This window comes from Dicentrarchus labrax, unplaced genomic scaffold (assembly GCF_905237075.1).
Source record: "Dicentrarchus labrax unplaced genomic scaffold, dlabrax2021, whole genome shotgun sequence".
Lineage (NCBI taxonomy): Eukaryota > Metazoa > Chordata > Actinopteri > Moronidae > Dicentrarchus > Dicentrarchus labrax.
In genome coordinates, this window is record NW_026136712.1 from 11,044,262 (window position 1) to 11,061,537 (window position 17,276).

The 17,276-nt window shown below is 38.5% G+C and overlaps 3 protein-coding genes across 5 annotated transcripts; 2 read left to right on the forward strand and 1 right to left on the reverse strand.

Moving 5' to 3' along the window:
- Positions 1–4,151: 4,151 nt before the first annotated feature.
- Positions 4,152–6,452, reverse strand: LOC127373386 (stonustoxin subunit beta-like). The gene is made up of 4 exons (XM_051417810.1): positions 6,330–6,452; positions 5,769–5,831; positions 5,531–5,673; positions 4,152–5,450 (listed from the first exon to the last, which is right to left on the reverse strand). The coding sequence occupies exons 1-4, from the start codon at positions 6,379–6,381 to the stop codon at positions 5,022–5,024; spliced, it is 687 nt and encodes a 228-aa protein (XP_051273770.1). The 5' UTR covers positions 6,382–6,452; the 3' UTR covers positions 4,152–5,021.
- A 2,983-nt stretch (positions 6,453–9,435) lies between these two features.
- Positions 9,436–13,353, forward strand: LOC127373765 (stonustoxin subunit beta-like). Of its 2 annotated transcripts, XM_051418509.1 has the most exons (5): positions 9,437–9,576; positions 11,730–11,756; positions 11,878–11,940; positions 12,022–12,164; positions 12,492–13,353. In XM_051418509.1, exons 1-5 carry the CDS (start codon positions 9,528–9,530, stop codon positions 12,918–12,920), a joined length of 711 nt encoding a protein of 236 aa, XP_051274469.1. In that variant the 5' UTR covers positions 9,437–9,527; the 3' UTR covers positions 12,921–13,353. The 2 variants fall into 2 exon arrangements, with proteins under 2 accessions (XP_051274470.1, XP_051274469.1); XM_051418510.1 differs by lacking the exon at positions 11,730–11,756 and having other exon boundaries at positions 9,436–9,576.
- Positions 13,354–14,122: 769 nt separating this feature from the next.
- LOC127373383 (tripartite motif-containing protein 16-like protein) lies at positions 14,123–16,361 on the forward strand. 2 transcript variants are annotated; one of them, XM_051417805.1, is made up of 5 exons: positions 14,123–14,292; positions 15,047–15,088; positions 15,175–15,237; positions 15,321–15,460; positions 15,545–16,361. In XM_051417805.1, the coding sequence occupies exons 1-5, from the start codon at positions 14,241–14,243 to the stop codon at positions 15,953–15,955; spliced, it is 708 nt and encodes a 235-aa protein (XP_051273765.1). In that variant the 5' UTR covers positions 14,123–14,240; the 3' UTR covers positions 15,956–16,361. The 2 variants fall into 2 exon arrangements, with proteins under 2 accessions (XP_051273765.1, XP_051273766.1); XM_051417806.1 differs by lacking the exon at positions 15,047–15,088.
- The last annotated feature ends 915 nt before the right edge of the window (positions 16,362–17,276 follow it).

Genomic DNA, 17,276 nt, shown 5'->3' on the forward strand with positions numbered 1-17,276 from the left:
CGCTTTCTGTTAAAAGTTGACTTACCATCTGGTCTTGTCAGACCTTTGCTGAATGAAAGTGTAATCCTATGCTGTACACATAAAGTTGAAGCTAGTTTAAAAAAAACACATTTACTGGCTGTAGTCCTCAATACATCTATCCTTATATCCTGTGTGAAACCATGGCTCCATCTTGTGGATATAAGAAGAAGTCCCATTTAATTTACTAAGGAAGAATTTTACTCATTGTCTCTGCTACTACTAATAATAATAAATAACTGAGTAGATTGTTGCATAACTGTTGAATTTTCAATTCAAAGAAAAAATCACTTAAGTAACACACTACACAGACTGAGGGTGCTCGAGCACCTGTCCCTTTGCCCCATGACGTCTCTTTACCTGAGCAGCACCAACACTACTTCCTCTCACGTGGTGTACATACGTGGAGCCAGGCAGCAACTGAACAGGAAGCGGCAAAACTTCCAGCACTGACCGCCTACCACAAAGCACATGTACTTCCTGTTAGTGATGGGAATTCCGGCTCTTTTTAGAGAGCCGGTTCTTTTGGCTCGGCTCACTACAAAGAGCTGGCTCTTTCAGCTCCCAACTGGCTCCTCAGATTTTTTGTTGCTTAAATTAATTTATTACCAAATTATGTGTAAAACAAATTGATAATGTAAATACATACATTATATCAAATGTTTGTTATGTATATGGATTTATTAATATACTCAACATGGAACAGAGTGCTACAAAAATAAATTATAAAATACAAAAACAAAGACCCATCTCAATTAGACAAAAAGCTGCTCGATATGAAATTTTAACTTTGCACAGTCTACACTCTGCCTTTGAACTGTCTATCACATTAAAATGTGTCCAAACTTTACCACGTTTCCTGTCACTAATTTTCCTCACCTTTCCAGTGAGTAGTCTCTGTCTATGTAAGTTCTCTCGCTCTCTCACGTCTCCCTCCCTCCTGTTCACGTGCTCACTGTGCCGTGTGTGTCTGTAACCTCACATCGGATTGCTGTCTGTATGGCTGGATGGCTAATTGTGCTAACCACATGGCTAACTGCTAGTATGACTGACTAACAATGTAGACAGCCTGGCTAACAGTGCTATCCGGTCAGGGACAACAGGCAGTGCAGTGGTGTGAAAAACACTGGCAGAAGGGAACCCAACCCCTGCCCTGCTAGCCTGGTCAGTTACACTAACCTGGCAGAACCTGTGTGTTAAAAGGTGTAGTGGCAGAAAAAAAGACACGTGGAAGCCAGCTATCCCACCTTAGCAGCACACATGGTCTGGCCGCTGTTGATGGCAAGCGTATGTTGACATTGCCCAAGTGGCCGAATGAAAAAGGGAGACAAGCTGTGCGGGTGCAGGGGTTAAATAGGGGAAGGGCACTGGGTGCCTGCTACCCTCTGACTGGGCAGTGAGTGTAAAGATCACCTTTTCAGGGTGCCAAGGTGGTGCCTCAGAGGGTAAACCAATAACAAAACCCAAAAAAGGGCAGAACACGAACAAAATAGAACTGGTATTTCTGGGCAGCCTGGTCTCTCTCTACAGCCAGTGCCTTGAGGATTGCTAGGTTGAGATTATTGACTGGTAATGGCAACAAAAACATTTGGCTGTGTCAGCCTCAGGGATTCTTCTCTCTTCACTTTTCAGCACAACCTTAATGGGGTTTTCCCCCTTTTTGTTTGTCCATTTTGCTCCACTATCCAAATGTATCCAGAGATGAGATAAGAGATGGCCCAGGCAACTTTTGCTGCATTACTGACAATTTGAAGGTGAGCGCTGTACCAATACTCAGCCATGTGACTGACAAAGGATAAAAAAACATCTGGTGGGGGACAATGATATAGTAATGTGGTTTGTCGAAGAGTCCATGTTCCATTGTGACTGAATATGGGTTGCTGTAGTTTAACAGGTTTGATTGTAAAATGTGTTGATGTACGGTGAAAACAGGGGGGGCCCCTGTTTTTTGGAGTAATTATTTCTGTTTTTCTGAAAACTTCGAACTCCCGCGAGAACCTCCAACCTGCAAGTGACTCCCATGGACCTATGGTGACTCCTGCCCGCACATACATGCCCCACCTTCAACTATCAAGTCCTCAGGTGGTTGCGTAGAGTCGACAAACTAATGATAATACCATCTATATGACTTAAAGACAGGACTATCTCCCAGTGTCTTAAACCCAGATCAAAGTAAAACTTGATTGAACTAAACAAGCTGGTCATGTTTGTTTCCGTTAAATCAAGCTCTCAATAAAGGAATGAATGTGTCTATTGTTTCAAATGCTCTCTAAACTGAGAAAAAAAATTAGTCCGAAAAACAGAAGAAAAAAAAAGTCAGAAAATCAGAAATAATTACTCCGAAAAACAAATTTCAAGTGAATGCAATACACTTCTGTATTTGCTGACTTTCTGTTGTTTATTGCATTCACTTTTTTTTCCCAGAGTCATCTCACAGCTGACCACATATTTAATTCGCGTTTGCTCCCTTTAGACTTCGGTAAAGGTGTAATGCCATCTTTGAGCACACAGACCGACTGATATTCAGCAGCCATTACAACCCAGAGGGGAGCTGTTTCACTCATTTCATTAAACTCCAGACTGCAACAGCGACATAAGAAGTTTATGTTTTGTAACAGAGAAAACTATTACATTTTTTAAATTAAAATGACAGTGAGGAAGTCCTGGCTTGCCCTTGGTTTTGAGAAAAAGCGCAATTCCTTAAGGGAACCACAGGGGGATCCAGTGCTTTTGGCACAACTTGTTATACTGATGAGAGTCGGTGGGGGGAGACGAACACAACTTTAGATCCTCTCAACCAAACTGTCAGAGAAGGCTTTCAACCTATAATTGCAGTCCTGTCAACAACAGTAAATAAATACATTTTGGGAGTCAGTTGGTGGGACAGTAGGAAGCATTGCAAAAAAAATAAGAAGTTTGACATTTGTGCTGGGGTTTTTTTGTTGTTGGGGTTTTTTTTGCTGTTTTGTTGTTAATATACAAAAGTTTTTTTTTTGCTCAAAGTAATGCTTGAACATTTTTTTTATCACTCTGCCTTATACACTCCTGTGATGGTGGTTGCACAAACATTTTGGATCCACAGCTCACAAGCCTTCTGATAACCACAGTGATTTAAAAAAAAATAAATACACACAAGCTAATATGAGTAATATATACATAAGCCTTGACATGGTGTATTATATGAATGTATTATTAATCACTCCTTTTCCTTTATGTCCCTTATACAGTTCATCTGTATGCCCAGACTGTGGAAAACTGTACTTACTGATCTCTAATATTATGAAGAAAACCACTGAACCTAGCACTGAGTTTAGTCCTGCATCTTCTGTCTTATGTTCCATCAACTCTCCTTTATCCATGCACCCTCATTGGCCCTATTTGTGTGCTCACAAGTGATCTTGTTTATTGCTTCCCAGGATCTGCTTTCATGTCACCAGCCTAATCCTCTGGCTGCCCCACTCAGTGTTAACAGGGGAAGGTGAAGAATGAAAGATCCAGAGCAGCTGAAGGTATGGTAGAGTTTGAATGCTTCACATGACATTGATGGATTAATGTTCCTATGCTGTAAGCTTGTATTTATAAATCATGACTTATTGCCTGAGGACAACACAAAGCAATGCATCTTTAAGAAAAAAAAATATCTTGTCTTCTCTTGAGAATATTTAGTGTGACAAGTTGACTGGCTGTTAATCAATATGAAGCTTGTTCTGTTTTTTTAACTCTCTTTTCATAAACACATTAGCTTCTGAAAGTGCAGATATAGATATACTTACTTTCTCCTCTGGTGGGTTTTAATATAAGGGATGTTGCAATTGGAGTGGCCAACTCTCCCTGCACCGCTGACAGCCTAAAGCAGTGATAGGCAACTTAAGGCCCCTTCAACCATAATTAAATTCACAATGAAAATTACTCAATTCACACTGGGAATTAGTAAATGTTCAATTATGTCCCTTTTGCTGTCAGTTGGGAAATTTCATGTTAGCCTCTCAGCGATCTATGTAGTCAAATATAATCATTTTAGACCTATCTCTATATGACCAAGTACCCTATATTTTTGGTGCCGGTGCTGCTGTTTTGTATCCATATTTACTGTATACAAAAGTTAACTGAGAGTGAAATTGATTGCAATGAAGTTCAATGAACTACACAAGTTTAATGTGAAGTGTAAATTAAATAATTTTTTTGTGGGGAGGGGCTTTATTAGATAGGTCACTTTATTAGATAGGACAGCTGAAGAAAGACAAGAAAGGGGGAGAGAGGGGATGACACGCAGCAAAGGGTGCTGCAGCAAGGACTCAGCCTTGGTACATACATAATTTGTCACTACCTTAATTAATGTTTAAATTAAAACTTATTTCATGGGGCGCCCTGGAAGCTCACCTGATAGAGCTGGCACCCCATGAAATCAGTTTTAATTTAAACATGAGGTAGTGACAAATTACAGTGCTATGACTCAAAAAGTAAGCAACTATACATTTAATCTTATATCCTTACTATCAACTTTAGAGTTAAATAAAACAGTACAAGACAGCTGGTATTTTCCTTTTCTGTGGCTAAAGGATTAACTATAGTTCCCAACTTTTAACTTGATGATATTTAGTGTGTGGGAGTAAAACTTTAAAATGTATTTTATTTAAATAAAGTCACACAAAATACTATTATTGATTTACGAAATGCAGAATATAATGGAATATACCAGAATATACAATCCACAATGCTACAATATACATATATATGACCCCTCCAAACAATATTTAACATTCAGTTTTGACAAAATGAAAACACAAACACAAATAGCAGCTTGTTGATGAATACGTAGTTCTATATACAAAGATTTAGATTTTGAAAAGTCCTGGTTTTCTTTTTCTTTTTGCATTATACCAAAATATACATTGCAGATTAACATATTTTGTTTATTTTTTATTTAGTTTTAGTTATGTATTGAAAATGAAATTTAAATGGAAATGTAAGAAAATGGAAATGGAGGAGACACACTCTTTACTTTACTCCTCTTGTTTAACTAAGGAACATGATGACTTTTGTCCAACCCAGAAACCTGCCAACATCCTCCCCTTAAAGGAGTTCTTAATCTGCTGCAGCAGCCTGATCTCCTTTGTTCCTTCACTCGCCTCTCCTTCCTTCACTTCTTCAACTGCATAGAAATTGATGACACCAGCTGGATGGTCAAGGTATACCCCGATGGTAGTGCATTGGGGAATTTCCCAGATTTCTGTGTTAATGCCGTTGAACCACAACTGGTAGTGGGACCCACCCCACCCAAGACCCCAGGACTCTTCATTCTCTCCCAGCCCGCAGGGTCCGTCGCTTCCCCTCCTTCCCGCCCCTTCATAGGCTACTCCAACGACCACCCATCCTGAGTATTTCACTTCCCAGTAAGCTCGGAAGTCCAGGATGCCTTCTTTGCAAAGAACCTTAAAGAGGAAAAAAGAGGATGAAATTAGTTGAGCACAGTAAAAGTATTTTATGTCTGAATTTGTTATTTAAAACCTACCTGAGGGGCATGCTCATATCTCTCTAGCCGGTCCAGAACAGGACAAATGACATCATCAGTCATACGCGACACCTTGGATCCACCCTCTGTGATCCACAGCATCTTATTGGCTGTCTTGTCATCCAGGGAAAGGTTGATCCAGTCTGAGTGATGTGGAAGATTTGTAGCCATGACAGTCAGAAATAGAAACTACATATTATGAGAGCGAGAGTTTGCAAATTTAAATGATTGTTCTTACGTTTTAGAAGATCAGCTCTGCATGTGGGCTCAGGGATGTTGGGCTCGTAGTCTGGGATATTTTCTGACGAGAAAAGACACATTATGTAAGACCATAGATGATACAGTACAGAAAAAGCAGATCCGCTTTAAAAATACATTTAACCCTTTTAAGAGGTAAGCCTAAGTGTGTTAACAGCTTGCTCTTTAAAACACTGAAAGTAATATTTTTCCATGGTTTACTTTAAAATCGTATCCATTAGAGAAGCTACTTCTTCAGATTTTGTGTCTGTTCATATAAAACAAGCATGACTTCCAGCAATTCTACTTATTAGAGGCTTGTAATTATAATATAATAAAAAGTAATGCAATTGCATACTAACAATATACAGAAACTGTTCAAATGGTCAAAGTTAAAGAGTCTACTCTAATCTCTAAAAAACGCAACAAAAGAGACAAATCTTCATCCAGTGGTATTCATTCTGGCTCAAGAAAGAACACAGTGGCACTAACCAATTTGTACTCCAGTCTAATGAAACCAGAGTACTCTATATTAACATGCATTATCCAGGAGTTCACTCACCAGGTCTGCCGGTTGCAGGCATGATTCTCTTACTGGGAGCACTGGTTGGCATCTTTATCACTTCTTCCTGCCACGTTTAGGTTTCCTGAATGTTTGCGTCTGTCAGCGGCATACTACTGCAATGATGCAAACGGGGCCTTTATATACCTCCAGAAAAGGGGGTATTAAAGGTTTTGGGGGGCCCCTGGGGCTCCCTAAGAGAAATTTTGGTAAGGTATGCAGAGATAATGTGCTCACTAATGGGCATGCCACAGAGCCTGCCAAACCAGGATATTCACGTCAGTGCCAACACATGACCCGCTGACCGATATTTATCTGAGTGTGCTTTCAGAATTATCCTGCCATCTCTTTGTAATTAAACACACTTCTTGATACCGATACATGTACAGGAATGCGGTCATCCTGTACAGAACAGAGGGGTTACGTCAGCATTGGAAAAACAGAGCTTAACGGCACTGAGACCTTATAGAAATGGGGAGAAACCTGGTTCAGTGGAGTTCATCTCTGGTAATTCTGGGCATGTGTTAAGAACACTTAGGTAAAGATATAATAAATGAATGAACACATGAGAGATGTATTTTTTCTCTCATTCAAGACTTTCTGCTATTAACCTGTTTATTTAGCAGTACATCTGCACATTTTGTGTTTTTCCTCATTAACTGCATTCTGTAAAAGTATAGTTCCACCTTACTGCAAGATATTCAGACCTATAGATTATCTTGAAAGGTTGAAAACTGAACTGAAGTCATGACCTTGTCCATCCAGAACAGCCACTGAACAGGGTCATAGCTCAGTCTTTTGGCACAGATCTCATGTCTGTCAGCAGTGTTTTGAAAGCACGTGGTGCCTCTGGTTTCTGGGCTTCCTATGAGAGGACAGTTAGAGGAACTCAGATAAGTACACATCTATCCCCCACACTCTCCTCTCCTTTATTTACAATAAATCCCATTGGGCAGTCTGGGACAGCTCTGACACTACGGTTCCTGGTATGTAGTGTTTAGTATGTCAGTTGCACTGCAATCAGCGCCCCAGTCAGTCATCTGCTTGGGCAGGCAGGAACACAAGAAGGACGAGACAGCCTTGACTAAAGTTTTGGCATGGTGCCAGAACAGTAAACACTGCAGACACACAGCCGGCTGTGGAGAGCATATCACAAGAAAGGGTTTACGATCAGCCACATGCTTTTTCTTTTAACCCAGGCAGTGAGCATTAAGGCATTCAATTGTATATGGTTGATGTGATAATGCAGGTCAAGAGCATAGCTAAGCCTGGTATGAAGAACTGAGGAACTTTTAATCAAGTGACTCGTCTAAGTATTTAGGTTGTTCGTGTGTATTTATATACATGTATTTACAGCTTGTATACCCTACGTTCCAATGTATGATTATCAGCTGTTACATAATATCATGTATGTAATTGACTTATTAATGCTTATATTCTCATGATGAAAGTCTCCTGTTTGTACTGTGCTTCTTCATCACTGAATTCAAATTGAATGTTGTTCTATAGATGATGCACTGTAAATAATTGAGAGTTGGTTCAACTTAAATATATAAGTTTATTTGCCGCCTTACAAAATGTGAGTTAATTGAACTTAGGTTGAGTAATTAGTTTAAAGTCTTATTTGAGTTGTAAAACTAATTGAGAGTTAACTGAACTTGAGAGAGCACGTCCAATAAGCTTAAGATATTAAGTTGAACCAACAAATGTTTAGTCAGACCCAAACATTACACACACATTTTATTTCCTTTTACCTTTTTGTCAGTTTGATGAATCCGTTCTTGTTTTCACACAAACAACTGCAGCTGCAGCTGCTCCTGTTGAAGCTACTTTGTTCGAGCATTGGCACAAAGACAATTCTTGAAACTGCTTCAAAAGAATTTGAATTTTATTTTGTATAAGTGGGTAGGGACTGAATTACTGAATTACTACTAACTACTAACCTTCATTGTGTTTTCATTATTGTGAAAAAACAAACAAATGTGACATATCTAGATATATCTATCTATACATATCTATATATCTATCTATCTATCTATATATATATATATATATGTATCTTAGTATCTATATATGTACAAAGAGTGTATTTGAATGTCATCACTGAAGTAATAAAGTCATGATTTGATAAGAACAAATGTTTTGTTCCGTGTTGTTTAACTACAAAAAATCTTCTTCTTCCCTGATATTTCTATATAATCAAGTTAAACCTATAATAAAAGTTCATATGGACTTGACTTAATCTATTTATATTTATACAGCTGTATAAATGAAAACATGACAAAAATAATATTTTGAAAACATTTTTAGAGGTCTAGTGTGTAACATTAAGAAGGATCTAGTGACAGAAATGGAATATAATATTCATATGTATGTGTTTGTTACCTTTATTCATTTGCTGTTTTAATCTATGTCACAGGTTGCCATCCACGACAGCCGCCTTGTTGAACCACCATGTTTCAACAGTAGCTAAGAATGGACAAACCAAACACTGGCTGCTGTAGAGGGAGCCTTTTGCGCGTTTTTTGCAAGTTTTGCTGCCACCGTAGTTTTTCCTACATACTTCACTGCCCATTCCTATTCATTTATTCTTGTTTAATTTCACCACTAGATGCTACTAAATCCTACACACAAAACACTTTTTTTTTTTTTTTACATTTTAAATATTCAGTGTCAGAAGAATTTGCAGGCTTTATAAAGAGAAGTATTAATACAGATCTATTATAGACTGTATATTCACTTTTTACACATTTGAATTGTGAACTTTGCACCTGTTGCACCTCATACTGCTGTGCAGCTGTATACTCAGAAACGTCTGTGCGTGTGTGTATGCATGCACAAATCAACCCGTCCACCATCGATGCATCATAGCTGTCACTGTGCAATGTGGAGAGATCAGTGGTTATGATGTATAGAGAAGGGGGCGGGTTTTACTACAGACATCGAAGCATCTATCCAACCTTTTTAAGGAAAAAAACATACATGCGCAGCTCCAATTACAAGTCTCACCCCTCCCTATTGGCAAGTTTTATCACATGCTCATGTCCACGTCACCGCCTAGGATTCCTTCACCCACGTTCTGCATTAAAAGTATATAAGAGTGGCATTAAGCTGTCACACAGTAGAGCCAGCAGAGACTCATCACACTCAGAGAGACCAGTGACATCAGGCTGAGACAGGCTTACTGCTGGTATCAAGATGCCCACCACCACAAGAATCATTTCTGACACCCGGAATTCAGATAAAGGTGAACTTAATTTTCTGCCTTTCACACAACTTAGAATCATTAGTTTAAACACATTTTCGACGCTCTATCTAAACATTTTAACATATCCACCTACATTTTTGAAAAAATTAAAGATTCATCCACTTTTCTGTCAAATTAAACCTTTGACTTGCAGCATTAGTGTGATTTAATGCATTTAATGCAGAAATCATCATTAGCAATGCTTTAAATGTACTGATTTAATAACCTCAGCCTGTGTCTGCAGCGGTGAGACTTTTTTTTATTATCCTCCGAGGCACATCCTGAATGAGTGGGTCACTAGAGTTTATGTCTTCGTGAAAAGCACAATATTTCACTGGCTGATTTCATGCTTGTCGTTATGAGGGGCGTATAATGGTTTTATTGCCTGGGAGCAAGTGTCTGCCAGTGTCAACATCATCTGCATTAAAAAGATTTAACATGCTGCATGTATTTAACATGCTGTATGTACAGTATAATGTCATTCCTAACAATAGGTTACACTGAGCGGGACTGTAGTTGGGATATTCAGTATAATCTAGCCTGAACTCTCTGGCGTCAGCCTCTATAGACTGTGTTATCATGACAACAAGGAGAATAGTAGTAGACTCATGTGGACCTATGATTTGCAGAGTCTTTAGAATAGATCTAATCTATAATTGTTAACTTTTTAATAATAGCAATCCAGCTTCTTGCCTATAATGAAATAGATTGTAGTATTAATACAAAATGTACTTCCTTACACACTTTAATTTGGCAATATCACAATCAAAATAGATGCAGGGAGGAGTAAATCACCCATAATCAAAAACATTAATTCAAATCCCATCACATCTTAACTAACAAGCCTAGTACAGATTGCCAAAGTGGGGTTGAGGCTGCCTCTCAGCCTAAATATTTTGTATGGTGTCAGATCGTAATGAGAACAGACAAAGCAGTTGTTTTTCACCACCTTGTGCTATATTCAGACAGGTGGCTTAACATTCTCACACGGTCTTTCTTAGCCTCCAGTCAACACAGAGATAAATATCAGCTCATTTAGGCGTGACACGCATACTACGTGGCGTAAAAATAACCGTTAAGTTTGAAAAATGTTGATAATGATGACAAGGAGATTTACGTGCACTGGCAGAGTGCAGCCTCACCTTGAACTCTTTGTCTCAACATTTACAGCACCACACAAAATTGCTATGTTGTGCTGTAATTCATTTCCCTAAAATTCATGCCTGCTTTTGCTTTTTTTTCTCTTTCTCGACAAGATAACATAACATAAATATTCTACAGTAAAATGATGTCAATGTGTGAATGATAGTTGATAGTTTATTTTAGAGGCGATGTTGCTTGATATAAATAAAACACGTTGACATCTTAATCCTGAGGGGATTAAGTGTCTCCTCTTCTTGAGCTCCATCCTTAACAAAAAAAATACTGGAGGCTGAATGCTTACACATGATACCAAAGTATTAGTTACAAAATTGGCATTACGGATAAGCATGTTGTGTAACTATAATGTATCAATTATTACTTAAAGGAAAGTTAGAATACTGCCCCCTGTAATTAAGCTTAATTTGAAGTTTAATTATTTTTTTTCTGTGTTGCTATAAGCATCTTTTATTAAAGAGAGTCCCCTGTGTAATTAAGTTTAGGGAAGTACAAGTGTTACAGTCCATAATCATCACAAAAGCTCCATTGCAATACAGACACTTTTGACTTGAGTTAAGATTTAAAATGCAATCCATCACTTTTTGGATGACTTTACTTTACCTCAATAAACAAAAGCTGGATCTACATCCTCAAGTCATCTGATCTGGGGACACAGATCATGTCCCCTCTTCTTATCTGATAAACTGCTCCGAGGTTCACGCTGTGCTCTAGAGTGACCAAAGTATCCTTCAGTATGTGAGGTGTCTGGATCATTCCAACCGCCTGGCATGAATCAACCCCTGGCTCCTGAAAGCATGCTGTTGCTGATGTGATGATCTGACAGAGGCAGATGGTTTTCTAAGTATACTCTGTTTTTGCAGTCACTTCATCATCTGTTGAGACACACCTGACACATACCGCTGCCTATAGTATCTATAACAGCCAAGTACTGTATGTCAGCCTTAATATAGGTTGCTCAGGTGAAAAACCTATTTTTGTTTAATCTTTTGCAGCAAAAAAAGCCAAAAATGGAAACACAGGTAAGGCAGTCACCTTATTATGGTCTCTTTGAAATGTCTGAAATGCAGCTCGAACATCCATCTATAGCTCCTATCCTTGTCTGATATTTGACTGATGTTGTTTTATCTCTCATTTATTCAGAGAAGATCCCGGCCTACGAACCAAATATCCCTGAGCCAAAATGCAGAGCTGATCTCATCAAACGTAAGATTCTTACTATTTACCTTTTTATTTTATCCTTTAACATTGTGACAATTTTTTTTTTATCTCCTTCTGTTTATTCAGACTGGTTTAACCTGTCCATGGATGACAAAACCGCTAATAAGATGCTGTGGATCACAGAGGGTGGTGCGAAGGTGGCCCGTATGACCGATGATGCCACTTGTCCCGTCTTGGATAGACCAGAGAGATATGAGTATGCTCCACAGGTACAGTATAAAGATATCATTTGATTATTTTGAATTTGGATGAAATTGCAGTACTTCAAATATATTTTCTCAAGTGCCATGAACTTGTCATCACCATGCCACAGCCACTGGAGTTTGATGTGATTGTAAAACACAGGCAGCAGTATTACGAACCAGAGGGCTGTCCCCCTGTGTTTATTTAAATCCTGAGCCAACTGGTTTGGCATTGCACACCGGAGAAAGCAAAGCTGCTTTAAATTCTCCACAGTGGCAGGCAGCCACAATAAATCACAGGTTATGTGAGATTACCTCTAAATTACAATGTCAATCTCATCCACGCTCCAAAAGGTTCTTTGCAAAGAAGGCATCCTCGGCTTCCGAGGCTACTGGGAGGTAGAGTTCTCAGGATGGGTCGTGGTGGGGGTCGCCTACGAACGAGCAGGAAGGAGGAACAGCGACGGGTCCTGCGGCCTGGGAGAGAACGAGGAGTCCTGGGGTCTTGGGTGGAGTGGTTCCAGCTATAATGCCTGGCACAAAAGCCAGAGTATAGAGATCACAGGGATTCCTAAGTGCTCCAGAATTGGTGTATACCTTGACCAGCCTGCTGGTATCCTTAATTTCTATGCTGTGGAGGAGGTGATGGAGGGAGAAGAGAGCACTGGAGGGAAGGAGGTTCAACTTTTGCAGCAGATTAATGGCTCCTTTGAGGAGAAAATTATACCGGGTTTCTGGATAGGGCCACAGTCACACTGTTTGATCATAAAGAATGAGGAATAAAGGACTGAATCAACATTATATTATCATGTGAAACTATTTAATCTTTTTGTAATGAAGCTACCGTTATGGCAGCCTTAAACAAAAAATGACTGGACACCAACACAGTCACATATGACTTCCATTTGAACATTTACTAATGACTTAAGCATGCATTAATCCTATGCACATTATATATTCCTTATATACAGTATATGTGAGGCAGATATATAGTACATAGGTTAGTACACTTCATTAAAGGGAACAAAGAGCAGTTCAGTTGGGATTCACCTACCACCGAACCACTCAAGGTCTATACTGATATATTTATATGTATTTTTATTCCTCCGTTGTTATTGTTTGCTAAGAATGTATAGGGTCACCTACTTTGGTATGAATGTATACAGAATTTGAATATGCAAAAGTTTAAATAAATAATAAAATGCTGAGCAAAACACATTTTGTCCTGGTTTGTTAAACCAAATATTAATATAAGAGATTGACAGCAAAAGTAAAAATGCTGCACAATGAATTCCCTTTATCAGTTTACTGATAAAAGAGGAAACAGGTGTTTGTTTGACTTACTGTGGTCTATAAGCTGACAGTTACATTCCCTGGAGCTGGGCTTGTGGCATCATATACCACCTAAATAGTATATGTAATACTGAAATTGGCAAAAATGAAGGCAAACACACAGTATTTACAACACACTTTTGCACACATGTGAATCCTTTGCATCTATGGAGGTGGAGCAAATCAGATTTTGGTACAAGTAAAATGTTGCCACATGATTTATGATTACTTTTGTGTTGTTTTTTAAACTTGAACACATACTTATTTTCTTATTAAACAAATACTGATGCTCTTTTCAGTCTGGGTGCAGAAATTAAGAATAGATGGATTATGTGGGTCATAGATCATCTTCTGCAACTTGGTGTTTTGAGTTTGACTGAGGTGATTCTGTGTGATTCTGCTTCCATCTGTACCACTCGTGTTGACAACACTGACAAGACCAGATTCTGAATCTTACTTTCAGTCCTGTTTGCAACCACCTTTTTGCTTTTCTGAACAGACTCCTAAAGTTTCAATGGTGTCAAATGCCTGCGCCAACCTCACATGTATCCATATGTGAAAGTCAAGTGCATACACCCCCTTGACCCCGGCTGAGAAACTGTTCCACCTGTTGACCTCAAAAGGTCTTTCACGCATTCCTAAAGGCCCCTTGCCTCATTTTTACTGAGGTTATAAAAGCCAAGTGGAAGCCAAAGACTTCGCACCGTTCCTTTGGATGAATTAAAGAATTTTGAAGCCTCTGCTCGTGGATAATTAACACAAAGCCTCAAAATGCCAGCTAGACCCAATTCTACAATAGTCCTCTCAGAGACCAAAAAAACAGGTACAACAAGTTCTGTACATTCTATTTACATTAAAAAAGTATTCATTTTAATGTTAAAAAAGTAAACATTTTTAATGTAACAAACATGTTATGTATAAGTATCCTCTCAAATGAGTAAATTGTTTATCTGTTGAGACAGTTACTGACAGATATGTGCGTCAGCAGAGTGTTTAAGCTGCCTATAATTTACTTTACAGTTTGATGCTGAACTTTTCTTATTTAACATTGTTGTCTCTGCCTGCTATTATTTGGATGGTGGTAGCTGTATTTTAAAACACTGCATTTTGGAGTGTGTTTACATGCACTCCAAAAATCCCTCATTATGTGGAATAAGCAATTAAATTAAAATTAAATTAGAGTTTTCTGTCATTTAAAACCTTAATTACAGTACATGTTTGTTTGACTGTTTCCATAAAAGATGTACAGTATAATATATTGGAGTGAACAACTCAAAAGTATCAAATAAGAAGAATCATAGGGATGATTATACCTTCGCCCATAGCAGCAATACTAATCATTGTGTCATTTGAAGACCTTTAGTCTCACTCACAATTGGTCTCAAAAGTTTATGAACAACTTTTTTATTCTATGTATTATGTTCTATTTTATTTTTCTTATTAATGCCATGATAATGCTAAAATTCCTCATCAAGTATAGCGTTTCATGTCAGGGTTTGTTAGTGGGTTGTTTGTGTGAAACAGGAAACTAAGTCTTCACATCCTCACAGTTTAACCTTTGGCCTTAACCTTTTTAGGGAAGAAAGTTAAATCCAACAAGAATGAGATGACAAAACGAGGTAATGGACTCACATGCGTTTGCCTATTCATAGTCTTTATGCAGCCAGCAGAAGTTTGTACTTAAGCTGATTTCCTCTCCTTACAGAAAAAGTTCCCGTTTATGTGCCGAACATCCCAGAGCCAACGAGCAGAGCTGAGCTCATGAAGCGTAAGAGCAGATTTTTTTCAAATAATCTGATCATGCAATATTTTACAGTTTTGAAAAAAATTTACATTGATTTTCTCCTGTAGATTGGATGAACTTGACTTTGGATGATAAGACTGCCAACAAGATGTTGTGGATTTCTGACAGCGGCTCTAAGGTGTGCCGTAGAACTGAGGAGGTTTGTCCTGTCCTGGATAGACCAGAGAGATACGAATATTCTCCACAGGTAAGTCGGAAAATAACACAAATACAGTTACAGGCTATCAGTTAAAGAAACAAATGGTTTTTCACAATTCACATTGCTTCAAAGGTGGTGTGCAAAGAGGCTATCTGGAACATGAGGGCCTACTGGGAGGTGGTGTACTCTGGGTGGGCGGTAATTGGAGCCGCCTATGAAGGAGCAGGACGGAGGGCACATTCTGGGCCAAGTGGTCTCGGAGAAAATGAGGAGTCCTGGGGTCTGTGTTGGTCAGGAACGCGTTACCAGATCTGGTTCAATGGTATGAACAAAGACATAAATGGCGTCCCGCAATGCTCCACAATTGGAGTTTACATCGACCAGCCTGCAGGGATCATAAGCTTTTATGTTGTTACTGGTGAGGGGGCAGAGCAGGAGGTGCAGCTGTTGCATAAAATTAAGACTTCTATTGAGAAAAATATTCTTCCGGGTTTCTGGATGGGGATTCAGTCCTCATGCACAATACTGAAGAGACCGGAATGAACTGCTAAAGCTAAAACTGATCAAATCTGTGTTGAGAATGCTACAGTCAGGTTTTAATACATTTATGTTAACTGTGGTTAATATATGCTGATATCACATATTCCTGTAACTCTTATTTAATAATGATTTTTTTTTAATCAAATTTGCATCGGTTCTATTCTGTTTGTGGAGGTTGTTAAAAGGAAAACATTTATTGCTTTTAGACTCGTCAGGGCTTTTTGAAAGATATTTTTTCATTTATGTGTACTGTTTTGTCTGATACTCCTTTATTATACTGTATGTTGGTTATATAACATCAGATTGGATATTTATGAACTGATTGAATTGAAATTGAATTGAATTATGATATGTATGAATGTTGAGTGTCTTGTGACTTTTTGTGAAATAAAGAATGTATTACTATAAACCTGCAAAGACTATATTTTATCATATTTTAATTTTACCTCTGTGGCAAAAGTCTGACTTTGTTATAAATTTGAAAGCAACAAAATCCACAGAATTTCATTTTTAAATTAAATTAGCGCTTGACCTAATTTACGGCTTCTCATTTTTCTGTCTGCAGTGGTTCTCCTACTCGGGGGCAAGCATAGACCCACTGCAGGGGGGATAATCAAGGGACAATATGTAATAAAAGTTGAATGAGTATCATTTATTGAGGGAAAATAAACAAACAAGAGTTTGCTGATGTGCTGACCTTTATCTAACTAAAATTCAACTTGGATATCGTTTCCCCCTATCATTCAATGATCAATCATTGATCAGTCAGTGATTAATAAAAATCTATTCTCAGTCTTTTTTCAGCTTGTGACGCAGGAAAAGTTGAAAAAGTTGAAAAATTAGACTTTAAAAGGCAAAAGACTTTCTGTGTTCCTTAGATACGGTTGCACATACAGTGTAAAGTGCTCACAGCATAGGTCCTACAGCTGAGCTTTTGCTGAGTACAGAAGAAGGAGAGAGAGGGTTAAATGGGCTCACTTTGATATGTGAGAGGCTCCAGCTTGAAGATCGCTTTCCTACTGTGACAGGAGGGCCTCAACTTCTGCCGCCTTCACGCGTAAAGTATGAGCTTTACAGGAACTAAAAGTGGGGCACACCGACAAACACAGAATATTCACACTCTTGAAAGCCCAGTGCATCACGCAACCTCATTTAACAAGCGCCACAAATAATCCCAGTGAGCTACCACAACACACACGTCAAGTCATGCCAGTATTTCATAGACTTTAACTGCTGTCATTTCTCTTACATACTGTACAATGAAGGTCATGTCTGGCTAATGCTACTAAGGAAAAGGTATACAAACATATATGCAGACATATTA

Coding starts and splice junctions, on each gene's coding strand:
- LOC127373383 (XM_051417805.1), top strand. CDS start 14,241: ATGCCAGCTAGACCCAATTCTACAATAGTCCTCTCAGAGACCAAAAAA. Junction 15,089..15,174: donor GAATGAGATGACAAAACGAG/GTAATGGACTCA, acceptor CTCTCCTTACAG/AAAAAGTTCCCGTTTATGTG. Junction 15,238..15,320: donor CAGAGCTGAGCTCATGAAGC/GTAAGAGCAGAT, acceptor TTTCTCCTGTAG/ATTGGATGAACTTGACTTTG.
- LOC127373386 (XM_051417810.1), bottom strand. CDS start 6,381: ATGCCAACCAGTGCTCCCAGTAAGAGAATCATGCCTGCAACCGGCAGA. Junction 5,832..6,329: donor GCCTGCAACCGGCAGACCTG/GTGAGTGAACTC, acceptor TTTTCTCGTCAG/AAAATATCCCAGACTACGAG. Junction 5,451..5,530: donor GATATGAGCATGCCCCTCAG/GTAGGTTTTAAA, acceptor TTCCTCTTTAAG/GTTCTTTGCAAAGAAGGCAT.
- LOC127373765 (XM_051418509.1), top strand. CDS start 9,528: ATGCCCACCACCACAAGAATCATTTCTGACACCCGGAATTCAGATAAA. Junction 9,577..11,729: donor CACCCGGAATTCAGATAAAG/GTGAACTTAATT, acceptor AATCTTTTGCAG/CAAAAAAAGCCAAAAATGGA. Junction 12,165..12,491: donor GATATGAGTATGCTCCACAG/GTACAGTATAAA, acceptor ACGCTCCAAAAG/GTTCTTTGCAAAGAAGGCAT.